Source organism: Lampris incognitus, chromosome 4, assembly GCF_029633865.1.
Source record: "Lampris incognitus isolate fLamInc1 chromosome 4, fLamInc1.hap2, whole genome shotgun sequence".
Taxonomy (NCBI): domain Eukaryota; kingdom Metazoa; phylum Chordata; class Actinopteri; order Lampriformes; family Lampridae; genus Lampris; species Lampris incognitus.
Window position 1 is genome coordinate 30,450,429 of NC_079214.1, and position 24,276 is coordinate 30,474,704.

Genomic DNA, 24,276 nt, shown 5'->3' on the forward strand with positions numbered 1-24,276 from the left:
AAAGAGATCATGGATGTGGCAACCAAAATCGCCTGTTCTATTCGAGCGAGGTCTCTTCAAAGACGGTTGTTTGGTACACATTTGGAAGAGGCCGACTGTAACTACTCTGACCTCTTGCTACACACTGACGTGAGATTAAGGAGTTTCTCCTTATCACTAAACATGCGGAACACAAGCAACTTAATGACAATCAGTGGCTGCTAGACTTGGCATTTTTAACTGATTTAACCAACATGTTGAACGAGCTTAATTTAGAGCTGCAAGGAAAAGACAAAAGCGTGGTAAACATGATCAGCTCAGTTAACGCTTTCAAACGGAAAATGCAACTTCTGTCCTCAAAGTTGTAGCGCCGTGATTTGGGAAACTTCCGAAACCTCGCAGCAGAGCTGGAGAAGCGAGGGAGGGCGTGTGCGCAACTTGACAGTGCACGCTACACAGAGCAGATTGAAAATGTCCGGTCAGACTTTGACAAACGGTTTCAAGACTTTGCTTTGCTTGAGCCAATCACTACATTTATGTGCTACCCATTTGGGGAAGATACAGAGGTGGATTCCCTTGCCTCAAAAATGGCAACACTGTTTCACCTGAACTCATCTGCAGTGGAGGATGAGATGCTGACAGTACAGGCTGGCATTCAGCTTAAGTCCAGGGTGCATGGAGAGTTTTGGAACTTACTTACAGAGGACAAGTACCCAAACATGAGGAAATGTGCAACCTCCTTGACGGCATTATTCGGCTCTACTTATTTGTGTGAGTCAGCCTTTTCTCACATGAAGATTATCAAGTCCAAATACCATTCCACCACGACAGATGATCATTTGGAGGCCTGCTTGAGGCTGGCTACCAGCACCTACTGTCCGAACTATGCAACCCTGTCTGACTCCCTCCAGTGCAGGTCATCCTCAGAGTAGAGAGGTAGAGATCACAAATCTATTTACCACAGCTGTAAAGGTTCATGCAGTGATACAATTTCAACATAGTGTAGTAGCAAATGCTTGGTATGATTATTGCCTGTGTAAGGTTCAATATAAATGCAAATCCATTGCAATACTGTATATGTAACACAACATGTATATAAATACACACACTGCATATAAATGTTCATATATATGTAAAACATGTATTGAGTATTTTTGTTATTATTTTTAATATGAGTAGATCATTTTGACCGGGTCATTTTAAAAGTAGCTCAAGAGTCAAAAAATTGTGGGCACCCCTGATTTAGGTGAATGAGGGCATTCACACGTTCAGTAGGGGGAGGGTGTAACCTTGTGGTTAAATTATAGGCCTTAGATATATTATATTGCACTATTAGATAAGAGTTTGGCCTATGTTTGTTATTTTGTTAACCTTTTGAATATGAATATATTGTTGATATTGTTCTGCAAAACAGTTGTTTACCAATGTGAAATGCATTTACTTTTATTATTGAAACGTTACCATTGTTGCGATTGGTTGGCTGTGGAGAGAATACCTTACCTTGAATGTGATTGGTTGAGAGGGCAGCGGGGAACGTCAGCGCAAGCAGACTAGACTGGGAGAGAAAGTAGGTCACTCGTCCCTTGTGTGAGCAAAACGGAGCAGTTTGATGTCGAGCTGTTATATGCTATTTTGCGGGGAGAGAAATGTAATTGAAGTTTAGTGAACAGTTATGTGTGCGGGTGTCTGACCGAGACCCATCCCGGGAACTGTTTGTGTGGACTGGGGAGACAAACTGACTACTCATCAGTCCCATATGTGGACCCAGCGACATTACGGAGCGAGCTAGCCAGTCGGTGTTCATTGCTAGCACAGCAAGACGCGCGAATGGACTGGATGCGGTAAGGGGCTTGCCCCACAGTGAGTCGGGCCGTCTTCTAGTTTAGCGAAGTAACGTTATCAGTTACAATGTAGTGGTGTGTTCATGCGCCCATCGAGGAACGCAGAAGGAGTCGTCTGTTGCCGTGTTGTGTTGCCGAGGCGAGCGCACGGTTCGACCGTGAGATGGTGCTAACGGCTAACTAGCCAGTTAGCTAGGATGGCTGCCTGCCTGACGTTCGCTGCTGTGCTGCGGTGAGAAGTGCGAGACGAAGAGGAGCATTCTTTGTGAGTACAAGTTGGATGTGCGGGCTTCCAAGGGGAGCGAAGAGGGCTGTTTAGGGTCCCAACGTACCAGATAAAGAAACAGGCCTGCAACTGGGGGTTGACTTTCTTTTATTTGTATTGCCGGCTTAGTTATAGGGTTGTTGAGCTGTATGCTAATGTGTTAGTCTGATTAATTTGTGTGTATATGAATGCAGATGCTTTTTAGCCATTGAGGCTTATTACTTTCATTCATTCTAATAATTATTACTCATAATACATTTGTATATATAATTCTATGTACCTGTGTGAGTGTGGATTATTCATGTATGTTTATTCCTGTGGTGTCTAGGCTATGGTAAGTGACATGTTGAGATAACCTTAAAGGGCTAGTCCACTTTTTTACTGGAAGTAACCTAGTGACACCCAGAGATGTCTAGACCATGTTAGATTGCTTTAAAGGGGTCATATGCCATATTTAAGCGCCTTAAAGAGGTAGTCAACTTTTTAGTTGGAGTTACCAGATGACACTTTAAGACATTTAGAGCCTTTAGAACATACTTTAAACACATAAGAAGCGAAGTTAACATACTTCAATAGTTTATTGGATACCGAGTTGTATAGAGAACTCAGGAGCGTTGTCCTTGACAGTTAAAAGGGATACATAGCGCTACATATGTATGTATATATATATGTGTGTGTGTGTGTTTGTGTGTGTGTGTGTGTGTGTGTGTGTGTGTGTGTGTGTGTGTGTGTGTGTGTGTGCATGTGTACCTGTACACTGTAGATTGTGAATGGCAGGAGTTCACCCAGCAAGTAGGACCCCGAGCTGTTATCTGTGCTGTCATGGAGATGGTTATTGAGGTAGATGTGGTAACTGCTTATTACTCCATTAGACTGCAAAGGAGGGGACCAGAGGACACGCACAGCACTGCTGTTAACCGGAACCACCTCTGGGGCAGATAAACCAATCGGTTCTGAGGGTAAATATACACCAACACATACACACATACAGACAGACACACACACACACACACAAACGCACACACGCATAGGGAGAGAAAAGCATATAAGGATATACAGCTCACAAACATGGTAAAAGTGTCAAACCACTCATAAGAATGTCTTGAATTCTCATTACACACTTGGATACTGTAAATTATGGATTAATGCAAGGAGAGTTTTGTCTTTGATGTTACAATAGACTGATTTAATCTGCTTTGCTGTGTTAGTTGTATGAGGCTCAAGAAAATACTTTGCAAAATCAGGCAGAAGACCACACTTCAGAGTGTGATTTGCTAGTGTGCCATCATCTTGGGTGTATTAATTTATAATTTAATTGCATTGTTTTTGGCATTCCCTTTCCTTGGCTCAAGGGGGAATCCCCAAAATGCCAGGATGAAACATGGCACCCAAATGAAGGGATATTAATTTCCAATTAAAGTGATGGAAGGGAAAACTGTTCTACCCTTCCTCCCTTATTTTCCCTTCCCTTGGCCAGATGTTAAAAATACTACCTTCCAAAGTGTATCCCACAATCCCCGACATGTGTGCAGCTTGGAGTGTTGTCAAACAAGTATAATTCCCTAGACAGGCAGCAGCCATACAAATGTGTTTAATGTTTATCAGAACTAGATTAACATTATCAAAAAGGCTATGCTTTTCTGGGTTGCATTTTTTGAAGGCTACGCAAACTTTGCAGGCTATACTGGAAGGTGGGTAGGCTGTTAAGCGACTACCTTATTAGCTGATGACATGTATGAATAGCTGTAGGTATACAATCTCAACAACTCCTTATGCATGAAATAATTTTGGAAAGTGTTTTTGATAAAGAACAATATCAAACACTGCCTAAATCAGTCTGAAATCAGCTGTCTCCATGTTGCCAGCAGTTAATGTCTGCCTAATGATGACTTGAAAAGGGATGAGAGGTTGTTAGGGCAATTCCACTCCCAATAATTACAATACCCGTTTCCTTCCCTCACACACGCACCTCTGTGAAGAAGGACTTGTTATTATGTCAAATACTGGAGGATTCACTCAAGGGAAGTTGAAGTGCCGATATAGATATATATATATATCTATATATATATATATATATCTATATATATATACACTACCGTTCAAAAGTTTGGGATCACCCAAACAATTTTGTGTTTTCCATGAAAAGTCACACTTATTCACCACCATATTTTGTGAAATGAATAGAAAATAGAGTCAAGACATTGACAAGGTTAGAAATAATGATTTGTATTTGAAATAAGATTTTTTTTACATCAAACTTTGCTTTCGTCAAAGAATCCTCCATTTGCAGCAATTACAGCATTGCAGACCTTTGGCATTCTAGCTGTTATTTGTTGAGGTAATCTGGAGAAATTGCACCCCACACTTCCAGAAGCAGCTCCCACAAGTTGGATTGGTTGGATGGGCACTTCTTTGAGCAGATTGAGTTTCTGGAGCATCACATTTGTGGGGTCAATTAAACGCTCAAAATGGCCAGAAAAAGAGAACTTTCATCTGAAACTCGACAGTCTATTCTTGTTCTTAGAAATGAAGGCTATTCCATGCGAGAAATTGCTAAGAAATTGAAGATTTCCTACACCGGTGTGTACTACTCCCTTCAGAGGACAGCACAAACAGGCTCTAACCAGAGTAGAAAAAGAAGTGGGAGGCCGCGTTGCACAACTGAGCAAGAAGATAAGTACATTAGAGTCTCTAGTTTGAGAAACAGACGCCTCACAGGTCCCCAACTGGCATCTTCATTAAATAGTACCTGTTAGAGCCTGTTTGTGCTGTCCTCTGAAGGGAGTAGTACACACCGGTGTAGGAAATCTTCAATTTCTTAGCAATTTCTCGCATGGAATAGCCTTCATTTCTAAGAACAAGAATAGACTGTCAAGTTTCAGATGAAAATTCTCTTTTTCTGGCCATTTTGAGCGTTTAATTGACCCCACAAATGTGATGCTCCAGAAACTCAATCTGCTCAAAGAAGTGCCCATCCAACCAATCCAACTTGTGGGAGCTGCTTCTGGAAGCGTGGGGTGCAATTTCTCCAGATTACCTCAACAAATTAACAGCTAGAATGCCAAAGGTCTGCAATGCTGTAATTGCTGCAAATGGAGGATTCTTTGACGAAAGCAAAGTTTGATGTAAAAAAAATCTTATTTCAAATACAAATCATTATTTCTAACCTTGTCAATGTCTTGACTCTATTTTCTATTCATTTCACAACATATGGTGGTAAATAAGTGTGACTTTTCATGGAAAACACGAAATTGTTTGGGTGATCCCAAACTTTTGAACGGTAGTGTATCTATATATATATACACACACACACACACACATATATTTTTTTGTATTTTTCCCCCCTTTTTCTCCCCATTTGTACTTGGCCAATTATCCTATTTTCTGCAGACTACCACATGTTTCCTCTGATACATGTGGAGTCGCCAGCCACTTCCTTTCACCTGACAGTGAGGAGTTTCACCAGGTGGATGTAGCGCGTGGGAAACTCATGCTATTCCTCCCAGTTCCTCCTCCTCCCTGAACAGGCGCCCCAACCGACCAGAGGGGGCACTAGTGCAGCAACCAGGACACATACCCACATCCAGCTTCCCAGCCGTAGACACAGCCAATTGTGTCTGTAGGGATGCCCAACCAAGCTGGAGTGTAACATGGGGATTTGAACCGGTGATCCCCGTGTTGGTAGGTAACAGAATAGACCGCTACGCTACCCGGACGCGCTGAATTTTTTTACCTGGGTCTTATTTTTGTAAGAGACGGTTATGAAGCTGTGTCCAGCAGTGGCTTTGTGTCCAAAATCTCAAAAATTAAGTCACTGAATAAACTGACAACATAACCGATATGCACAATGGCAAACACTATGATAATAAGTGCCAGGTTGTAAAAAAAACAAAAAACAAATAAAAAAAACCAAACAAAACAAAACTGTAATTATTCTTCAAGATGCAGCCAGGACTGACTTTAATGCATCACTTGGCTTAATGGAGATACTGTTACTCCCATTTGAATGGTAGTGCTCACTACAGCCTTCTTTTCCAATATTGCTCTCCCCATAATGACATCATGAACCAACAAATATGTATTTGTGTCATTTCATAACATTTTCAGGATATACAAACAAACACACCCTTTAAAGCATGGGTATATGTAAAACTCATCTCAATATCTACATCATTACTGTAAGTGATAGCCATACAGTCCCATAGTTGAAGCTGTAGTAAGAGCATTTCATGGAACTGTGATACTGCTGCATCATTAAAGCAGATTTAAACTGTGACTTTCAGAGGTAGAGTTTAATTTCTCTGGATCTAGAAGTAAGAAGTTGTCCTGCGGGATGCCCTGAATGGACAGAAAAGAAAAAAGGAAAATGGAACCCAAGCTGTGCCTGTGCCCTCATCCAGTTGGATTTCATTAATGTTTTTGGTTTAGAAAACTAATAGTAGTTAATATGGTATCATCTTTTCTTTTCACTTTTTTTTAAAGCAAACACTTTTTTAAGTCAGTTTAGTAGCAGCAGTATTTTAAGACAGTGTGAGGAAATGAGTAGAGACAGACTGGCAGACCTCTCAAAGATCAAACCACAGCACATGGCTTTGAACCATCCATCAATCTAGAAGGTGAGGAAGGATGTGATGGGCTGTGTGTGTACGTGTGTGAGAGAGACAGAAAGTGAGAGAGGGAAAGAGAATATGTGTGTTTATCTGTGTGTGTGTGTGTGTGTGTGTGTGTGTGTGTGTGTGTGTGTGTGTGTGTGTGTGTGTGTGTGTGTGTGTGTGTGTGTGTGTGTGTGTGTGTGTGTGTGTGTGTGTGTGTGTGTGTGTGTGTGTGTGTGTGAGAGAGAGAGACAAAGTGACTTTGCATGTGTGAATAAAAGGTTTTGGTGTGTGAGAGATAGACTTTAAAAGACAGATTTATCAGTTTAACTCAAGTGCAGTAGTAGCAAATGAATTGGATTAATTTCTCTTGGTTGAGTACATTTTCATTAATGCTAAATGTATAATTGCCTCACTGCTTTTCTCTCACTTTCTAACAATCATTTTCTCAGTGTTAAATCTGTCTGACTGTTTTGGCTGTAAGTGCTGTTATCTCTCTCCCTGAGCTGGTCTCTTCATACCATTTTCCTTCCCCATTCCTCCTTTCCTCTCTCACTTCATTTTTTAATAAAATTCTCATGTCAGCACATCTAAGCTACAATTAAAGCCGATAATGAACTAAAACTCCAGTTCACAGAACACTGCTACTCCGTGCTTCATTCTATGATGAACATTATAATCAGGACTATCCCACAGAGCCAAAACAAAGATTAGAGATTAGAGAGAGAGAGAGAGAGAGAGAGAGAGAGAGAGTGAGAAACAGAATAGAGAGACAGATAAATAACCACACAAAAAAGTAACAGAAAGAATCTATCAACATTGATGATAAAAAAGACACACCGAGTAAAAGAGGGGAGGTAAAATGAAAAAAAGAGGCAAATATTGATAGTGTTAAGTCCCTTCAAAAAAAATCACATAACCCAAAGAGAAAGCGAGAACTGTGTGAGAGAGGCACAGATGAGGATCATATTCCATCTATTACTGTACCTATCGTCACTTTATTTATATACATTTCCTTTGCTGTGAAATGGCATTATCAATGCAACACTGCACTCAAACACAAACACACATGCACGCAAGCACACACATACCTATAGTTTCCAATTGGCCCTTACGATAGCACAGCCTTATAGATTGCAGGTCATGGTCATATTAAGATGGTAGGTAGGGTCAAACAGCAATAGTTGAAATATATTTTTGGCTGTGTGTGTATGTATATCTTTGCATGTTTGTGTGTGTGCACGAGTGTGAGTGTATGTGAGTGTGCGCGCTCATATGTGAGGTGTGTACTCTTATGGCTGTAAAATAATGAAATTACCTCCAGAGCCCTCTCAGTTAAACGAGCCGTGCTTTGCCTTTAGCGCCTAATGATTTTCTAATGTTTTTAATGCACTTTTTATTATACTGTTCAGATTAGAGAGCGAGATGGAGAGAGAGGCCTCTAACATATGATATTGCATGAGATAGAGGGTGAGAGATACAGGGAGACACTGAAAGTGAGATGAAGAAAGAAGACAGATTATGATGAAGACGGAGAGGCCACAGACATATGATTATGATTGGAGAGAAATCCCTTAAATTCAAAAAGATTGGGCAGTGATTAAAGTTAGCAAGGCAGATAAATGCAAAGTTGACAGAGACAACACCTATGTAATACAGACCGAAAGACAAAATAAGCTGAGTCCACCTTAAAGAGCATCATCTGCAAATTTATGATATATAGCATATTATTTGTTGCAGGTTAGTTGTTTTCATTGTTTGTGTGTGTGTGTGTGTGTGTGTGTGTGGGGGGGGCTCTGTGATGGACTGGCGGCCTGTCCAGGATGTCTCCCGCCTGCCGCCCAATAACTGCTGGGATAGGCTCCAGCATCCCCATGACCCTGAGAGCAGGATAAGTGGTTTGGATAATGGATGGATGGTTGGATTTTGAAATTAGAGCCATACTGTTTTTGTTTTATATGTTAGAATTATTTTTTTCCCCTCTACTCTTCTATGCTTATTTTTGAATTTACACTAAACCTGTGCAATTGATTTAGTGTGAATTGATTTACTATGTTTCTAAAGTTTGGAAAAGCCTGGGGAAATGAAATTGTATCTTGGTTATATTGTGCAGTGCTTCGCTTACAATTTGCAAGTTTCCAACACCAAGAAGCCCTGTTTAAAAGGTAGAGGACAGTTTGAGAGCTTTGAATACCACCTGTCTGTGTGAGATATTTCTTTTGGCACTGCAAACAAGTGTTTCATGATCATACACTGCCTCACACACATACATATTGATACATATTGATTTGATGTATCACAACATGATGCGCTTCAACATGTGGATGAAAACAGGTACATACACACAAAGAAACTAATACACACATACCCACAGAGACACATTAATATAGACTCCTCCTTTGGATGTGGTGTGTTTGGATACTGAACCCCCCCCCCCCACACACACACATAATCAAACAGACCTCCACCTAACATGAACATGCATGTAAATATACACACCTCCGTCCTTTGTGGTGACATTAACCATTACTTCAGTGGTGTTGTGGGCTCCATTGGACACTTTTAATGACACCTGATATATGGTACGAGGCCAAAGGTCCGTTATCACTGCAGAGACAATTCCAGGGGCAAAAGTCAAAGTTTGACTGAAGTTGACAGAAGTAATAGCGAGGAAGTAGAACTCCACATCTCCCTGCAGGTCTTGTAGAGCTGGGCAGGGGGAAGAGAGAAACAGAAACAAAAAGGAAAACAAAGAATGAAAATTGCTCTAAAAAGAATGAAAAGTAATGAATTAAGGAACACCAAATAAAATTCAAATACAAAGATAAATGTAATCATTCTTCTGGTTCATTTTCATTTCATTTGATTATTAGAAAAAAATCGTGAAAGTGTGTGGGGTGAATTTGTGTGAGTGTCTTTTTTAGGGCTTTGTTCTTTATTAGCTTGTAGTTGAGACTGGACATCCCATGTATCTCTGTATATGTGTGTGTGTGAGCATGTGTTTGCTTGAGAGAGAGCAAGCAAGCAAGAGTGAGTGAGAGAGAGAGAGAGAGAGAGAGAGAGAGAGAGAGAGAGAGAGAGAGAGAGAGAGAGAGAGAGAGAGAGAGAGAGAGAGAGAGAGAGAGAGAGAGAGAGAGAGAGAGAGAGAGAGAGAGAGAGAGAGAGAGAGAGAGAGAGAGAGATATCTTACAAGGTTGTGTCCAGTTGACCTGTATGGCGGTGTGGTTAACAGGCAGAGCAGACAGAAATGGCACCTGGAGGGGGGTCCCTGCCATGGTAACTGCAGTAACAGTCTCTCCTGAGGAGTAGCCCTCATCATTATGGACCAGTAACTGGTACTGATACCAGGTGAATCTGTCAAACAACAACACCAACACAGATGGCCAAGTAACTCATTTTAGCTAGCAGTAATATCAGCAGCCAGGGTCATTTTGCTAGGCTTAATTTGGTGACCGTAAATTGATATGAACCATCCTGTTAATCAAGTTAGGCTGGCTGGAGGCCAGTATGTGGCATAGGTGGATGGCAAGGTAGAAGGAAAACCAGGTAAGAAACTGAGAGGTTTAATAACAATGTAAATCACTTTGATATTCTGCATAAATAATGTTTCGATTTCATAAAATGATACTAACGCAAGATCGTTTGCGACAGGTTGCATCCAATCTTTGGCAGCCAACAGTCATGGAAAGGTTTGGAAATTTGAAAAGGTGTTGGCAGCAGTAGCAGCTGGCCAGTGCAGGGCGCTGGGTTGCCGTCCCCCTCAAATATTAAGAGATGATAATCTACTTAAACATATTAAATATAATTTAGTTGTATAATGCAAATAATTATGAAATAAAATTGTTTTTCAGTCTGTGAGTGCCTGTCAGCAGCCATTAAATATTGGTTCCAAATGGTATTTAGTTGATTTCTGTCTGAAAACATATACTTCCTGGGTGAGGGGTGCCGGCCAAACAATACGTTATGTAAGCCCTCAAACTCTTGGTGAGCAGGTGACCTGGGGCTGCTGTCTAATTGGTTTCTTCAGATTTTTCATGGCACGCAGTTCTGTGCGCCCCAGACACTTCCACTTTTATTGGCAGTGAATTGGTATTGTTTTAATGTTTTTTGATCTAATGTGATTGGACAAATCTCGTGGCTGTCAATCATGTTCACACCCACCACGACACCTCGTCTCGACTGTCAATCATCCACGGTCTACGAACCCTGATAAAATCTAAAGGCTATATTGTCCTTCTTAATAACTCTGTGACTGTGTGGACATTAAAGTAGCTATCAGGTGTGCTGCGCCGAGGTAAATTGCGCCCCCCCACCCAAAAAAAAAATTGTTAGCACCAGCTGCCACTGGTTTGTAGCCTGTGTACAGTTGTAAAATGGAAATTAATTATAGATTATTTTAACGATTAAAGAGAATGTTCTATTCATATTACTTTGTATTATTATCATCTTCTTTAGTGGTAACAACACCATTGATACAGATACACAGTAAAATCATCTGTAAGTACACTTACAGATGATTTTATTGTCATCAGCTGTAGTTTTGCGCACAGCCAACAGTATCTAGAATGACTTTGATTAGCATTTTAGTGTTCAGAGTAGAGGGTTGCATCACCTTGTTATATTTTATATGCAGTTTGTCAAATGATATCAATCAGATTTTGTAATCTATCCACACACATGTACACCCATGGCAACCCTGAAACCTGGTTGCCATCAAGCAGACCAGTTATCAAGCAGACCATGGGGTCTGCTTGATAACTTTGGATTTTTCATACAATGCTGTATAACAAGGCAATATACCAGTTGTGAGAGATCAAATGCCATTATTGATGATGTCACTCATATCCTTGTCTCCACTTCCGCTACCTCATGTGCCACGTTACGTTAATGTGTACATTTGTGATATCATTCATTGATGAGACACATTTGTGTTTGGATTTATTGAGCAAGTAGATTTGTGTGTTTCACTGACGAGTCAGATGCTGCCCATACAGAGTTTATTATGCCCTACCAGGCTTTCCGTGCCAGAGACACCACTGGACACAACACAACATTCTGACGCAGTATCTGATGAGGTGAGAATAAAACGGGAAATCAGTTGTGATTCACCTGCAATCTTGTGAAGTTCCTCACAGTTTGAATTCTAAATGTTACTTACACCTCAGTTGAAAAAACTGAATGCGAACTGTCCAGTTCAGTTTAATGTCCATCAAGACTTGCCCATGTTGTAAAATATCTAATGGTAGTGTTATAGGAGTATGTATCACTCAGATGGTGAGTAGAAACAGAATTGGCGTACTGGTGCATAGCAATCAAAGTTGTACATAATAAGAATGTCTTTATAATTTTAAATGTTTACACTCCTTATGAATGTTACCAAAATGAGGATGAATACCTTAATAGGCTCGCTTTTATTAGTGCATTTATTAAAGAAAGTGCATATATGTGTATATTTGTTGTGGGAGACATGAATGCTGATATCTCAGATAATAATTCCTTATTTGGTCAACACCTAATCCAATTTTGTCAAGATTGCAAGTTGGTTCTTTCTAGTGCTGCTGCCAGTAGATAGCTACACATATGAAGCATGGCATACAACATCCTGGCTGGATCACTGTATACGTACAGCTGATGCTCATGAATGTTTAGAGAAAGTGGAGACCTTGTATGGTCTGGCCACAACAGGTCACATATCTGTGTCGATGATATTAAATGTTGAGAGTCTACCTGAGTTGACCAGTTATGATAACCATGAACAAAGTGGGAAAGTAGATTGGTCTTGGCTTACAGAAGACGACTTAAAGTATTATAATTCACCGACTCATAAGAGCGTCTTCGGCAGTCCATCGAAACAATGATGACAGTGATGCAGTTTAAGCTCGGCAAACACGCCTGTGGGCCATTAGGCCTGCATTAGAGCGACAATATCGTCCACATTTGTCACAGATGAATGTTGTTTGAGTCAGTCTGTTATGTCTTGCATAGTGGGCCTTATCGTAGGCTTCTTGTCTCTTTTGTTCAACAACTGTTCTCAATTGCCTTACTGTGGAGCGCCATCTCTGTCTGTCCAGGGCCACTGTCTCCCAGCTGGAGTCATCTATGCCACAGATCTTCATGTGGCGCTTGAGCACATCTTTGAAGTGTAGCTTCTGGCCTCCCTGCTTCCTTTTTCCCTGGCACAGCTCCCCGTAGAAAAACTCTTCTGGTAGGCAACTGTTTGGCATTCTTCTCACGTGGCCTGCCCATCTGAGCTGGGAGGCTGTTATTAGGGCCTCAACACTGACAGTATCAGCACATTTCAATACATCCACGTCGGGAACTTTGTCTTCCCATCTGATTCACAGCAGCTTTCGCGGATGACGAAGCTGTATGCTGGTGAGCTTCTTGATGTGCTTGCGATACAGTGGAGTATAGTAGAGATGGGAGAACAGCTGTGTTGTAGACCTTGATCTTTGTTGTCAGTCTGATGTCATGGTGGGACCAAAGTCGTTTGTGGAGGGCACCAAAGGCGTTTGTGGCTGCTTGGATTCTTCTGTCTACTTCTAAGTCAGAGGAGTTTGTATCTGTCACAGCACTACCCAGATAGGTAAAGCACTCAGTGGTCTTCAGAGTTGCTCCATTAACCAAAATACTGGGCTGACCTTCTTTGGGCCTTTTCTGAGGGGGAAGCTGGTACAGAAGCTCTGTTTTGGAGATGTTGATCTTCAGTCCAAAGAGGGTAGCCACTGACGAGAAGCGGTCTACTATTTCTTGCATTTTTCCAGGATCACTGGCAACCAGAGCTGAGTCATCTGCATAGAGAAGCTCTCGAACAGAGTTCTCTTGTTTTGGGAGATGGCTTGAGTCTCACAAGATTGTAGAGGTTTTCATCTGTTTGGGTCCTGATGTACAAGCCACCTCTCAAGTTGGCTGACATTGTTTCTAGGAATGCAGCGAGATATAATGTGAATAGGGTCGGTGCAAGCACACATCCCTGCTTCACTCCATGCTTGATGTTAAAAGCATCTCTGACGTCTCTTCCAATTGATACTTTCCGTGTCATATCATTGTGGGAAAGTCTGATGATGCTGATCAGTTTCTGGGGGCAGCCATAAGTCTCTAGCACTTTCCACAGTGTCTCTCTATCAACAGTGTAAAATGCTTTTGAAAGTCCACAAAAACAATGTAAAGTGGCTGGTGCTGATTGGTCGCTTTCTCTTGGGAGTTGTCTCAGGGTGAACATCAGATCTACCAGATCTGAAACCACATTGTCTTTCAGGCAACACTTCTTCTGAAAGGATCTTTATCCGGTTCAGTATGATCTTAGCCAGGACCTTTCCAGCACTCAACAGAAGTGAGATCCCACGGTGGTTTCCACAATCACTTCATTTACCCTTCTTCTTGTAGATGGTCACAATCAAAGCATCTTTGAAGTCTTTAGGAAGGCATAGGTTCTGCCAGCAGGTATTAGAGAGCTTTAGTAGCTCTGACTTGACTTAAGTATTGAGCTGCCATGCTTCAGGATATCTGATGGGATGCCATTTTTCCTGGTGCCTTCCCACTTCTGATGTCTTTAAGTGCTTTCTCTACTTCAGCCATTGTGATCAGCTCACAGAGGTCTTCTCTTTTCAGCAGATCCAAATGCAGATCTGCTGATCCTTCTTGATTCAAGAGGGTGCAGAAGTGCTCTTTCTATCTTTATGTGATCTCTTTCAGGTCAGTACACAGCTTACTTCCATCTGCTGTTTTTACTGGTGCTATCATATTGCTTCTTGGGCCATAGATGGCTCTCAGCACAGAGAAGAGTCCATGCATATCATTTTGATCTGCTAAGGCCTGCAGCTCTTCTGCTTTCTTGCTCCACCAGTTGTCCTTCATCACCCTAATCTCCTTCTGAACTTTGGCTTTAATTGCCTTGAAGGCCGATTGATTCCTCTCAAAGTTCTCTTTCAGGTGGGCATTGTGAAGCATTTGCTTTTCCTTTAGCAGTTCTTGGATTGCTTCATCTTGATCCTGGAACCAGTCAGGCAATTTTATTTTTGGATGACCAAGCACCTTTTTTGCTGAATTATAGATGGTCTCTTTCATTTGTGTCCAGCATTCTTCAACATTACTTGCACCTGTTGCACCCCTTTTTTTCATATTGAAGAGCAGATGTGATTGCTACAGCTAGTCTCATTTGATGTTCTGTGCTTGCTATTGTTGGTATCCAGTTTCTTCGGTGCTTCACAGGGTGTTTTTGATGCCTTCATCTTTAGTTCATTCGCAACTGTGTTCGGACCAGGTAGGGATCAGTTGAGCATTCTGCTCCATGCATCACCTTTGTTGAGAGTACTTCTGTCAAGATTGCCCTGCGAGTCACAACATAGTCTAACAAATGGAAATGTTTTGATCTTGGATGCATCCAGGTGAAGTAGTTCTTTTCAGGCTGACAGAAGAAGGTGTTTGTGATACTCAGGTCACGCTCGCACAGAAATTCAACATAAGGTCACCATTGGTATTCTTATTGCTCTTGCCAAACTTTCGGATGACACCCTCATAGGTTAAGTGGTCCTTGCCTATCCTTGGACTGAAGTCTCCTAAAATGAGAAGCTTGTCTGCACTTGGTACACTGTCTGCTACTTCAGCTAATTTCTGGTAGAAAGATTCCTTGTCTTCATCTGGATATACCATGGTTGGAGCATACACATTGATGAGTGGTAAGAAGTGTTCTCCCCCCACAGGGACTCGGAGACTCACAATCCTCTCAGATTCCTACTTTTAGAGTGGGCAATCTGGACGCGATTCTGTTGGTAATGGCAAAGGCCACTCCAGCATCTCTCCTTCCATTGGTTTTTCCAATCCAGAAGAAGGTGTAGTTGTTCTCTTGTATTTGTCCTTGGCCTTCAACCCTTGTTTCTTGGAGAGCAGCAATGTCAATGCAGTATCTCTCTAGCTCCTTAGCAATCAATGCAGTTCTTCTCTCAGGTCTGGTGTGGTTGTCCAACATGGTCCGAACGTTCCATGTAGCAACAGTCAGTTTCACTTGCATTTTTGACGCTGAAGTGAAGACCGGCTGGCTGCGGTGAACCAGCCAGGTAATTTCTGAGCAAGCTTTTTTTTACCCCACCTTTTCTAGGGGCTTCCCCTTACGGAGCGGGCAGTGCTTTCCCTGAAAAGGGCTGCCCGGACACTCACACAGCTGCCTCGACCCTGTTGTTGCCCAGGATTCAACAGAGTTGCGACCATCACATGTGAGTCACCTATGTGCAGAGGTCCCGCTCGTAGCGCCCAGCTCCTTAAGCCTGCTACTGTCACGTTCATTCTGTCACCATAGGACTTTGTAAACAAGCTCTCCTCACAAGTGCTTTTCCCATCGAGCTCTCCTCACATCATGCCTTGCACAGTAGTTAAGACAGTCGGTGTCGTGCCCCTGCTGAACAGTCTCTCTGGACCTCAGAACCCATTCCTAAGCGGTACACCGTAGTGCAACGGGCTAAGTAGATAAGAGGTTGCCCCACAGTGACAGCTTACTTGTCAAGTGATGCCATCCATTGACCAACAGAGTGGTTCCTCTGCATGCCATCTGATGTTTGTGCCATTGGTCCGATAGGGCTCTGCTCCTATTGGGCTCTTCTGCCACAAACACAATTGAGCGCCTTGCTGCCAGCACCTTCTTGGATTTGAATTCGGAGTTACCTTCCCCTAGCCTTTGCCTAAAGAGGAAAATCTACAACGCAGTAAAAACAGATGCAGATAGTACCATCTACTGTCAAAATGGTAGTAGCAAAGGCTGACCTGACTTGAGTTCTGTGTAATTTATTTTAATTCTCTGTAATTTATCTGTAATTCTCTTTTTCAATTATCAAAATGTTCAAAATTTTTTCAAAATGTTGTAGATGTTAAAAAAATGACAAATAAAAACATTTCAAACATGAATTCATTCTTGTGTGGACCAAAATATAATACAAAATATAAAACAAATTATTATTCTTATTAACTAATTAAATTTTTAACTAATTTTAAGAGCCTAAGTACTATGGATATACCATTTGATGCTATTCTGTGTGGCAGCATTAACTGTAAGAACCAAAACCACAAGCATGGCCTATGTATAATGTATGACAAAACTGTGAACTATCTAAATAATGGCAATAAATCATTCTACCAAAAAAGGGCTAAACAACATAATGTCAGGCCAGGATGGAATGAATATCTAGCTGAACTACATGTAGAGGCTAAAGAAGCTTTTAAAAACTGGGTCTTATCAGGAAAAGCTAGGCATGGCCCAGAGTGTGAACACAAGAAACACACTAACGCTAGACTTAAATATGCTCTACATTTTCTTTAAAGAAATGAGCAGGCCACGAGGGCAAACTCCATGGCCAAAAAGCTTAAACAGAATAATGTCTATAACTTCTGGAAGGAAGTTAAGATTATTAATAATAGTAAGATGCCCTTGCCATCCAGCATTAATGGGATTACTGGGCCTGAAAATATTGCTGAACTGTGGAGAAAACACTATAGAGATATTTTTAATTGTGTAAGGAGTGATGCATTTAATGTTGGTGATGTCTCTAACAATGATGATGTGGTTATTAGACCTGATGAAGTGTGCTATGCCATTGAGAAATTGTCAGTGAATAAAGCATGTGGCCTTGACCAAATAACAGCAGAACTTCTGAAGTATGCTAGCCACAGAATCTCAGTGTTACTGGCTATGTGTTTTTCTGGATTGTTAATGCATGGTGTGCTGTTTTTAAAGTTAAGTTAGTAATTTAAATAAATAACCAGTCGGTTTGGCGGACACTATGGGTGGACTATTTTGACGCCAATGGCGCAGGGGCTTGTGGGAATATGTCGCTATTCTCGGTATCTTCCGCTAGCTTAGCCTTTCTCCAGTCAAGCACAGACAGGCAAGATGGACAGTGATGAATACATGTCATTGCTGAATGTATTTCGATATGCTTCTGCCTTGGAGATGATTTGTCTGTAAGTAATGTATGTAAATATTTATCAAACACATTTTCTTAAGGAATGTCATGTTAGAAACTTTTTTTAGCGTTCTGGTAAACATGCGCATTGCTAGTTAGCATGCACTCTGCTAGTTAGCAGTTACAGCAGTAATTAGCTCTGTTTACTAATGATTCTTTTGATTTGTAGTTGTGGTAGTTGAGCGGTGTGTCTATACAGTACATTGCTGCTTTATACTATTTTGGTAGGAATTGTGCATTTATGTAGTTATGTGTATAGTACTTACTGTCAATATGACTATGGTGATGTTTGTATACCGATTTACTTTATTTCTGTAATGTTTCAGTTTTATAAAAACAAAAGCAAAAAAACAAAACAGGAAACAAGACTTGAGTAAAATATAAGAAAAGTCAAGCCTTGTGTGTTTATTGGAGGACTTTTGGATGTTATTTGGCTGTCTAGCTTTGCACAAGAGTACGCGCTTGCGAGGGCAGTACACATGGCATACTACCTGACTCTATGTTGTCTGTCTTTAGTGCTAGTAATCAAGGACAAAACTGGTAAAATATGCAGCTTAGAAAATTATAGGCCAATTGCTCTGGCTAGCATACTTTCCAAAGTATTACAACAAATTCTGTTTAACAATACATATCAACTACTGAAAATCAATTTGGGTTTAAAAATAAATACGGCACAGATTTGTGTATATATACACTGAAGGAAGTTGTTAGTAAGTATTGAAGACATACCACTACAGTATTAATGTGTTTCCTGGATGCATCAAAAACTATTGACCGAGTTAATCATGGTAAATTGTTTGTTGAGGGGTCCCCTCTTATTTGATAAGGATCTTGCATTGTTGGTATTCGTATCAAACCATGCAAGTTAGATGGGGTAAGAGTATATCTGCACCCTTCCCAGTGACCAATGGGGTCCGAAAAGGTGGAATACCGTCACCTGTTCTATTCAGTTTGTGTGTGGATGATGTCTCTAAAAAGATTTTTTAAAAAAAGAGTGTATGACTGGCTGTATGGTGGGGAATAGTCTATTAACCATCTGATGTACACTGATGACTTAGTCATCCTGTTTCCTTATAGGACTGGCTTACAGCAACTGCCCAGAGTCTGCTCAAGTTATGATGTAAAGCATGACATTAAATTTAACTCAAAGAGTGTTGTCACGATTATTAAAACCAAGGAGGATCAGAAGCAAAATTTTCCTTCATTCTTCTTGGTAGACAAAGAACTAAATCTGGTGAAAAGTAAGATATCTGGGTCACATCATCAGGAATATCCAAAGGAGTTGAATCAAGTGCAACTGGACTTGGTATATATATATATTTTCACGGATATATACCAAGTCCAGTTGCACTTGATTCAACTCCTTTGGATAACCATGACCTGGATGAATGAGAACATTCACAGACATCATCAGGAATAATTTATGTGATGACAATGATGTGCAGCGCCAGTGTTGCAAACTGTATGCACAAGCCAATATGCTGATACGCAAATTTCGTATGTGCACAGATGATGTTAAAACTGCTCTTTTTCGGGCGTACTGTACTCCACTCTATACAGCCCACTTGTGGTGCAATTATAGCCAAACAAACATGAAAAATCTGCAGGAAGCATATAATGATGCATTCAGAATCTTGCTCAAGCTTCCAAGATGGAAGTCATATGTTTGTGACTAGTAATGTTCCCACTTGTCATGCTGTGTTGAGGAATTTTATGTACAATTAATTGTACATAAAATGTGTTGATTAATTGTACATAAAATGTGTTGATTAGTTGATTCCAAAAATGTAATTATAATGCTCTTAACTGAGCCTACACCAAGTGACACAAGGTACTGCTCTTGTTTCTGGAAACATTGGAACAAATGTCTGTATAGGTTTTAATCATTGTGGACTTGTGAACTGCTGTTAGCTATATGTTTGTGTTGTTGTCCTGTGTTGTAGCTTTCTTTTTTAATATGGACATACCTATGTATCTGAATAAAGTAAGATCTGATTGATTGAGAATAATGAATAATGATTGTGTTACATAATTCAACCCAGCCACTGAGGATGCACAAGCCAGTGCATCCTTAGTGCCGGTCCCAAGCCCAGACAAATGGGGAGGGTTGCGTCAGGAAGGGCATCCGGCGTAAAATCTTTGCCAAATCAAATATGCGGATCATAAATAAGACTTACATACCGGATCGGTCGAGGCCCGGGTTACCAACGACCGCCACCGGTACTGTTAACCAGCAGGGTGTCGGTGGAAACTATGCTACTGTTGGGCGAAGGAGAAGGAGAGGGGGAAAGCATGTCCAGAGGCAGCTAGAGAGGAGGAAGGGTAGGCATGTGGAGGTGAGAGTTGGAACTTTGAATGTTGGCACTATGACTGGTAAAGGGAGAGAGCTGGCTGACATGATGGAAAGAAAAAAGGTAGGCATACTGTGTGTGCAAGAGACCAGGCGGAAGGGGAGTAAGGCCAGGAGTATCAGAGGTGGGTTCAAACTCTTCTACCATGGTGTGAATGGGAGGAGTAATGGGGTAGGGGTCATTCTGAAGGAAGAGTATGTCAAGAGCGTGCTGGAGGTGAAGAGAGTGTCAGACAGAGTGATGAGTATGAAGCTGGAAATTGAAGGTTTATTGCTGAATGTTATCAGCACATATGCCCCGCAAGTTGGGTGTGAGATGGATGAAAAAGAAGAATTCTGGAGTGAGTTGGACGACATGGTGGAGAGGGTACCCAAGGAGGAGAGAGTGGTGATTGGAGCCGACTTAAATGGACATGTTGGTGAAGGGAACAGAGGTGATGAGGAGGTGATGGGAAGGTATGGAGTCAAGGAGAGAAATGTGGAAGGACAGATGGTGGTCGATTTTGCGAAAAGGATGGAAATGGCTGTGGTGAATACATATTTCAAGAAGAGGGAGGAACACAGGGTGATGTACAAGAGTGGAGGAAAGTGCACACAGGTGGACTATATCTTATGTAGAAGGCGCCATCTAAAAGGGATTGGAGACTGCAAGGTGGTGACGGGAGAACGTAGCTAGGCAGCATTGGATGGTGGTCTGTAGGATGACTTTGGAGACCAAGAAGAGGAAGCGAGTGAAGACACAGCCGAAGATCAAATGGTGGCAGTTGAAGAAGGAAGACTGTTGTGTGGAGTTCAGGCAGGAGTTAAGACAGGCACTGGGTGGTAGTGAAGAGTTGCCAGATGGCTGGACAACCACTGCAGAAATAGTGAGGGAGACAGCTAGGAAGGTACTTGGTGTGTCATCAGGACAGAGGAAGGAAGACAAGGAGACATGGTGGTGGAATGAGGAAGTACAGCAAATTATACAGAGGAAGAGGTTGGCAAAGAAGAAGTGGGATAGTCAGAGAGACGAAGAAAATAGACAGGAGTACAAGGAGATTCAGCATAAAGTGAAGAGAGAGGTGGCAAAGGCAAAGGCGTATGGTGAGTTGTATGACAGGTTAGACACTAACCTTAGACACTGTTCGTGTGTGTGTGTACCTGCCTGCTGCTAATCTCACATACTACTGGGTCTGTCAGCCTAGTAATTTATGTGCACAGCTATGACGGTATGATCAAGGGCCTCTTGTGGTTGTGGTAATTCAAACTCTTCGAAAAACCTGTTTTACACTGCAACTGAATGCTAACTCCTCAGCTGGTTTGTCGCCTTAGTCCGAGCACTGGAGAAGGGGAGATACGCGTGGTGGTGATCTGCACTCTACCGAGTGCATGCTTCTAGTTTGTTATTGCAATTATTTCTATATCTCTAATGCATTTGACACTGATAGTGACATAATTAATCTGGATAGTGAAATAATTAATCTGATGTTTGTGTGGCCACTGCCAGAAAGCTAAACTATACTTTCAGTTTTCTCCTTGTTTTCAAATCACTCTTGAATTAAATTACCTCTTAAAAAACTGTCGCTATTTTCAGAGAGTCATGTCTGGCTTCCTTGTCTGACTTATTCTGAAAGTTGTTTATTACCGTTTTGCTGACATGATGGGGGCTAATAAGCAAACACTGATTATTTTCTCATCAAGTCTATTCTAGGACATCAAACAAAAAACGCTCACAGCATGAAAAGTGCTTATATATACAAAACTTTGTGTGTGAGTTTACCATTGGAATCAAGAACAGTGCAGAGACAAACCAATGGAGGCTGTGGAGTATACCCACAGCGCTTTAGCAAGCATTGCGGGAGAAAATAATGTGCTTCCACCGAGTGCCAAATTGAGATTAGGGGCTGCCGCATAAAAAACAATTTAATTCTTTGGGATATTTGCTTAATGTATCTTTGAGCAGTATTAAAAGATCAGCATCGCCGGCGACTCGCCGATCGGCTCGGCACACATGGCTCGTTGCGGCGCCAGCATTTGCTCTAGAGCTCATTTCGATAATCTCACCTGCTTAGGCCTTTATCTTGGTAGAACAATTTGGTGCCGGAGTAAACATGGAGCCAGCGATGGAGATCTTTGGAGGGGGGAAGGGGCGGTCCTGTTGCCGTGGGGATGGTGACAATAGCCAGGGGCTGGTGGGTTTTACGTCGGAGCAGCTCATATCTGAGGGGAAATTTAAAAGAAAAAAGAAAAAGAAAGCGAATCAGTGAATCACACACATGAATCATGCAAATATTGGTGAATGTGTTAGGATGCATGAGCACACATTTGCAAACATGTACCCATAGGAATGTGTGGGAAGAAAAATAATTTGTCTCATATGTACACACGCACGCACGTACGCATGCACGCACGCACATACACACAAATACTTTCTAAAATTTCCTTATCACCTTTTTTGCTCATCCTCTGCTGTTTTTCATCATGTCTATTCTTTCCCTTTCTCTGTATCTCTTCCCACCCTTCCTCCTCCCCTCCACTGCTCTCTGTTGTTTTTCTGCAGGGTTTGTGTTTTCCTCTCCCCACAGTGATGCTAATTTCTGCTGTAATCAGAAGAGAAGGGCTTAATGCCGCCTTTTAACCAGCCCACTTAGACAAACACACAGAGCTAAGCTGAGCAGGGAGAGGGGCTCATGCATTTTAATCACCTGACATGAAAACGGACCTTTATTTTAGGTCTAATCGGCTGCAGAATAGAACAGGACAGGATGGCACAAAACAGAATGGTGTATTAGCACAGAAAATACACTGATTAAAACATACATATCCACTTAGCTCATTACCAGGGCACTCATGTTAGCAACTTGTTAATATACTCCTTCAAGGTGTGCTTGTTTTGTTTTTAAGTGGTATTGAAATCCATCAAGAATTTGTCGCTTGAGTAAAGCACATATCAAAGTAAATATTGGCTTTCAGAAGGCAAACTCACGTTCGCTGGACAGGGAGAGGGGGGGTGTTTTTTGGAATGTGAAAAAAAGAAAGTGAATTGATTATATCTCAGATATAAGTCAATCAGATCTTTCCATTTTGCATTACATCTAACTTGTGACAGCTTTGTGGGAGTCTCAAGCACCAAGAATTGCCCTTATCATACCCTCAATGGCAGATGTTTGCAGGCTGACAACCTTTACCATTTCTTAGGAATTATTTACACTCTGCCTTTATATTGATTATCCAAGAGAGGTTAAAATCTATTCACCAGATGTTAGTTTTCAGTTTGAAGACATTTGGCCATTCATCTAGACTGCTTCTTCCATTCTGATGCTGGGTGGAGAAACCTCATTATATATCCCTGTGGTAGCACCATGACTGTTTTTGAAAGAGGACGCGAGTGAGGAGAGCTATTCAGAGCACGTGTTCTATTGGCGTGCTCTGAACAGCTCTCTTAGAAAGCTGTCTCTGTAATAGCAACTATCCAACAGATGTTTCATTGTTTTCCTTGTTAGAAAGAGGGCTGGAATTTCTTGAGGTTCTTGCACTTTTAGGACAACGAGCAAGCCAAATACATTGTCAAGTAGAGCCAAAGACAAAGACAATGTTGATTTTAGACGGTATAAAATCATCAGTCTGCTTAACAGAAAACAACATTTTTGTTGACTCGAACCTAACACTACACAAAATCCCATCAAGAGAGAAAGGGGTTGTGGATACCTTCCCATTTCAGAATCAAACAATCTTAAGACATGGGCTTGAATAGAATGCTGATGCAGCATGGTTTCGGTCTGAACTGGTATCTTTTTCTGTTGTTCCGGGTAACTCTACTTCCTCGATGGCTCAGTTGAGTTGTGGTGTCCCTCAAGGCTCAGTTCTTGGCCCCCTTCTCTTTTCTATGTACATGCTGCCCCTTGACCAGATCATTCAAAATCACGATGCGCTTTACCATTTTTATGCTGACGATACTCAGCTAAAACTTATACATGCCAGTAAAACCCACAGATTCTAGTGCCCTAGCAAATCTCACAACCTGCCTCTCTGACATTAAATCCTGGATGTCTGAAAATTTTCTCTAATTTAATGTTAAGTCTGAGGTCATTCTGTTCTGTCCCAAAAATTCCATCAGCCCTTATGTTATTAATCTTGGTGGTCTGTCAGGTAGTCTTAAGCAGGCTACTAGGTGACATTTGATGCTAACCTTGGTTTTGATAATCAAATTAAACATGTTATTCAGTTTTGCTTTCCCCACCTCAAGCTAATCTCCAAAAATTAGGTCATTTTTATCAACTGCCGATCTGCAAAAAGTTGTACATGCTTTTATCCATTC

General features: G+C 41.4%; 1 protein-coding gene across 1 annotated transcript in view; it reads right to left on the minus strand.

Annotated features, from left to right (window-relative positions):
- The window catches only part of ush2a (Usher syndrome 2A (autosomal recessive, mild)), a 577,949-nt gene that overhangs the window by 134,259 nt on the left and 419,414 nt on the right, over window positions 1-24,276 (minus strand). The window contains 4 exon segments of the mRNA XM_056279331.1: window positions 2,836-3,038; window positions 9,177-9,386; window positions 9,868-10,031; window positions 22,023-22,178. Coding sequence (XP_056135306.1) covers window positions 2,836-3,038; window positions 9,177-9,386; window positions 9,868-10,031; window positions 22,023-22,178 — 733 coding nt within the window.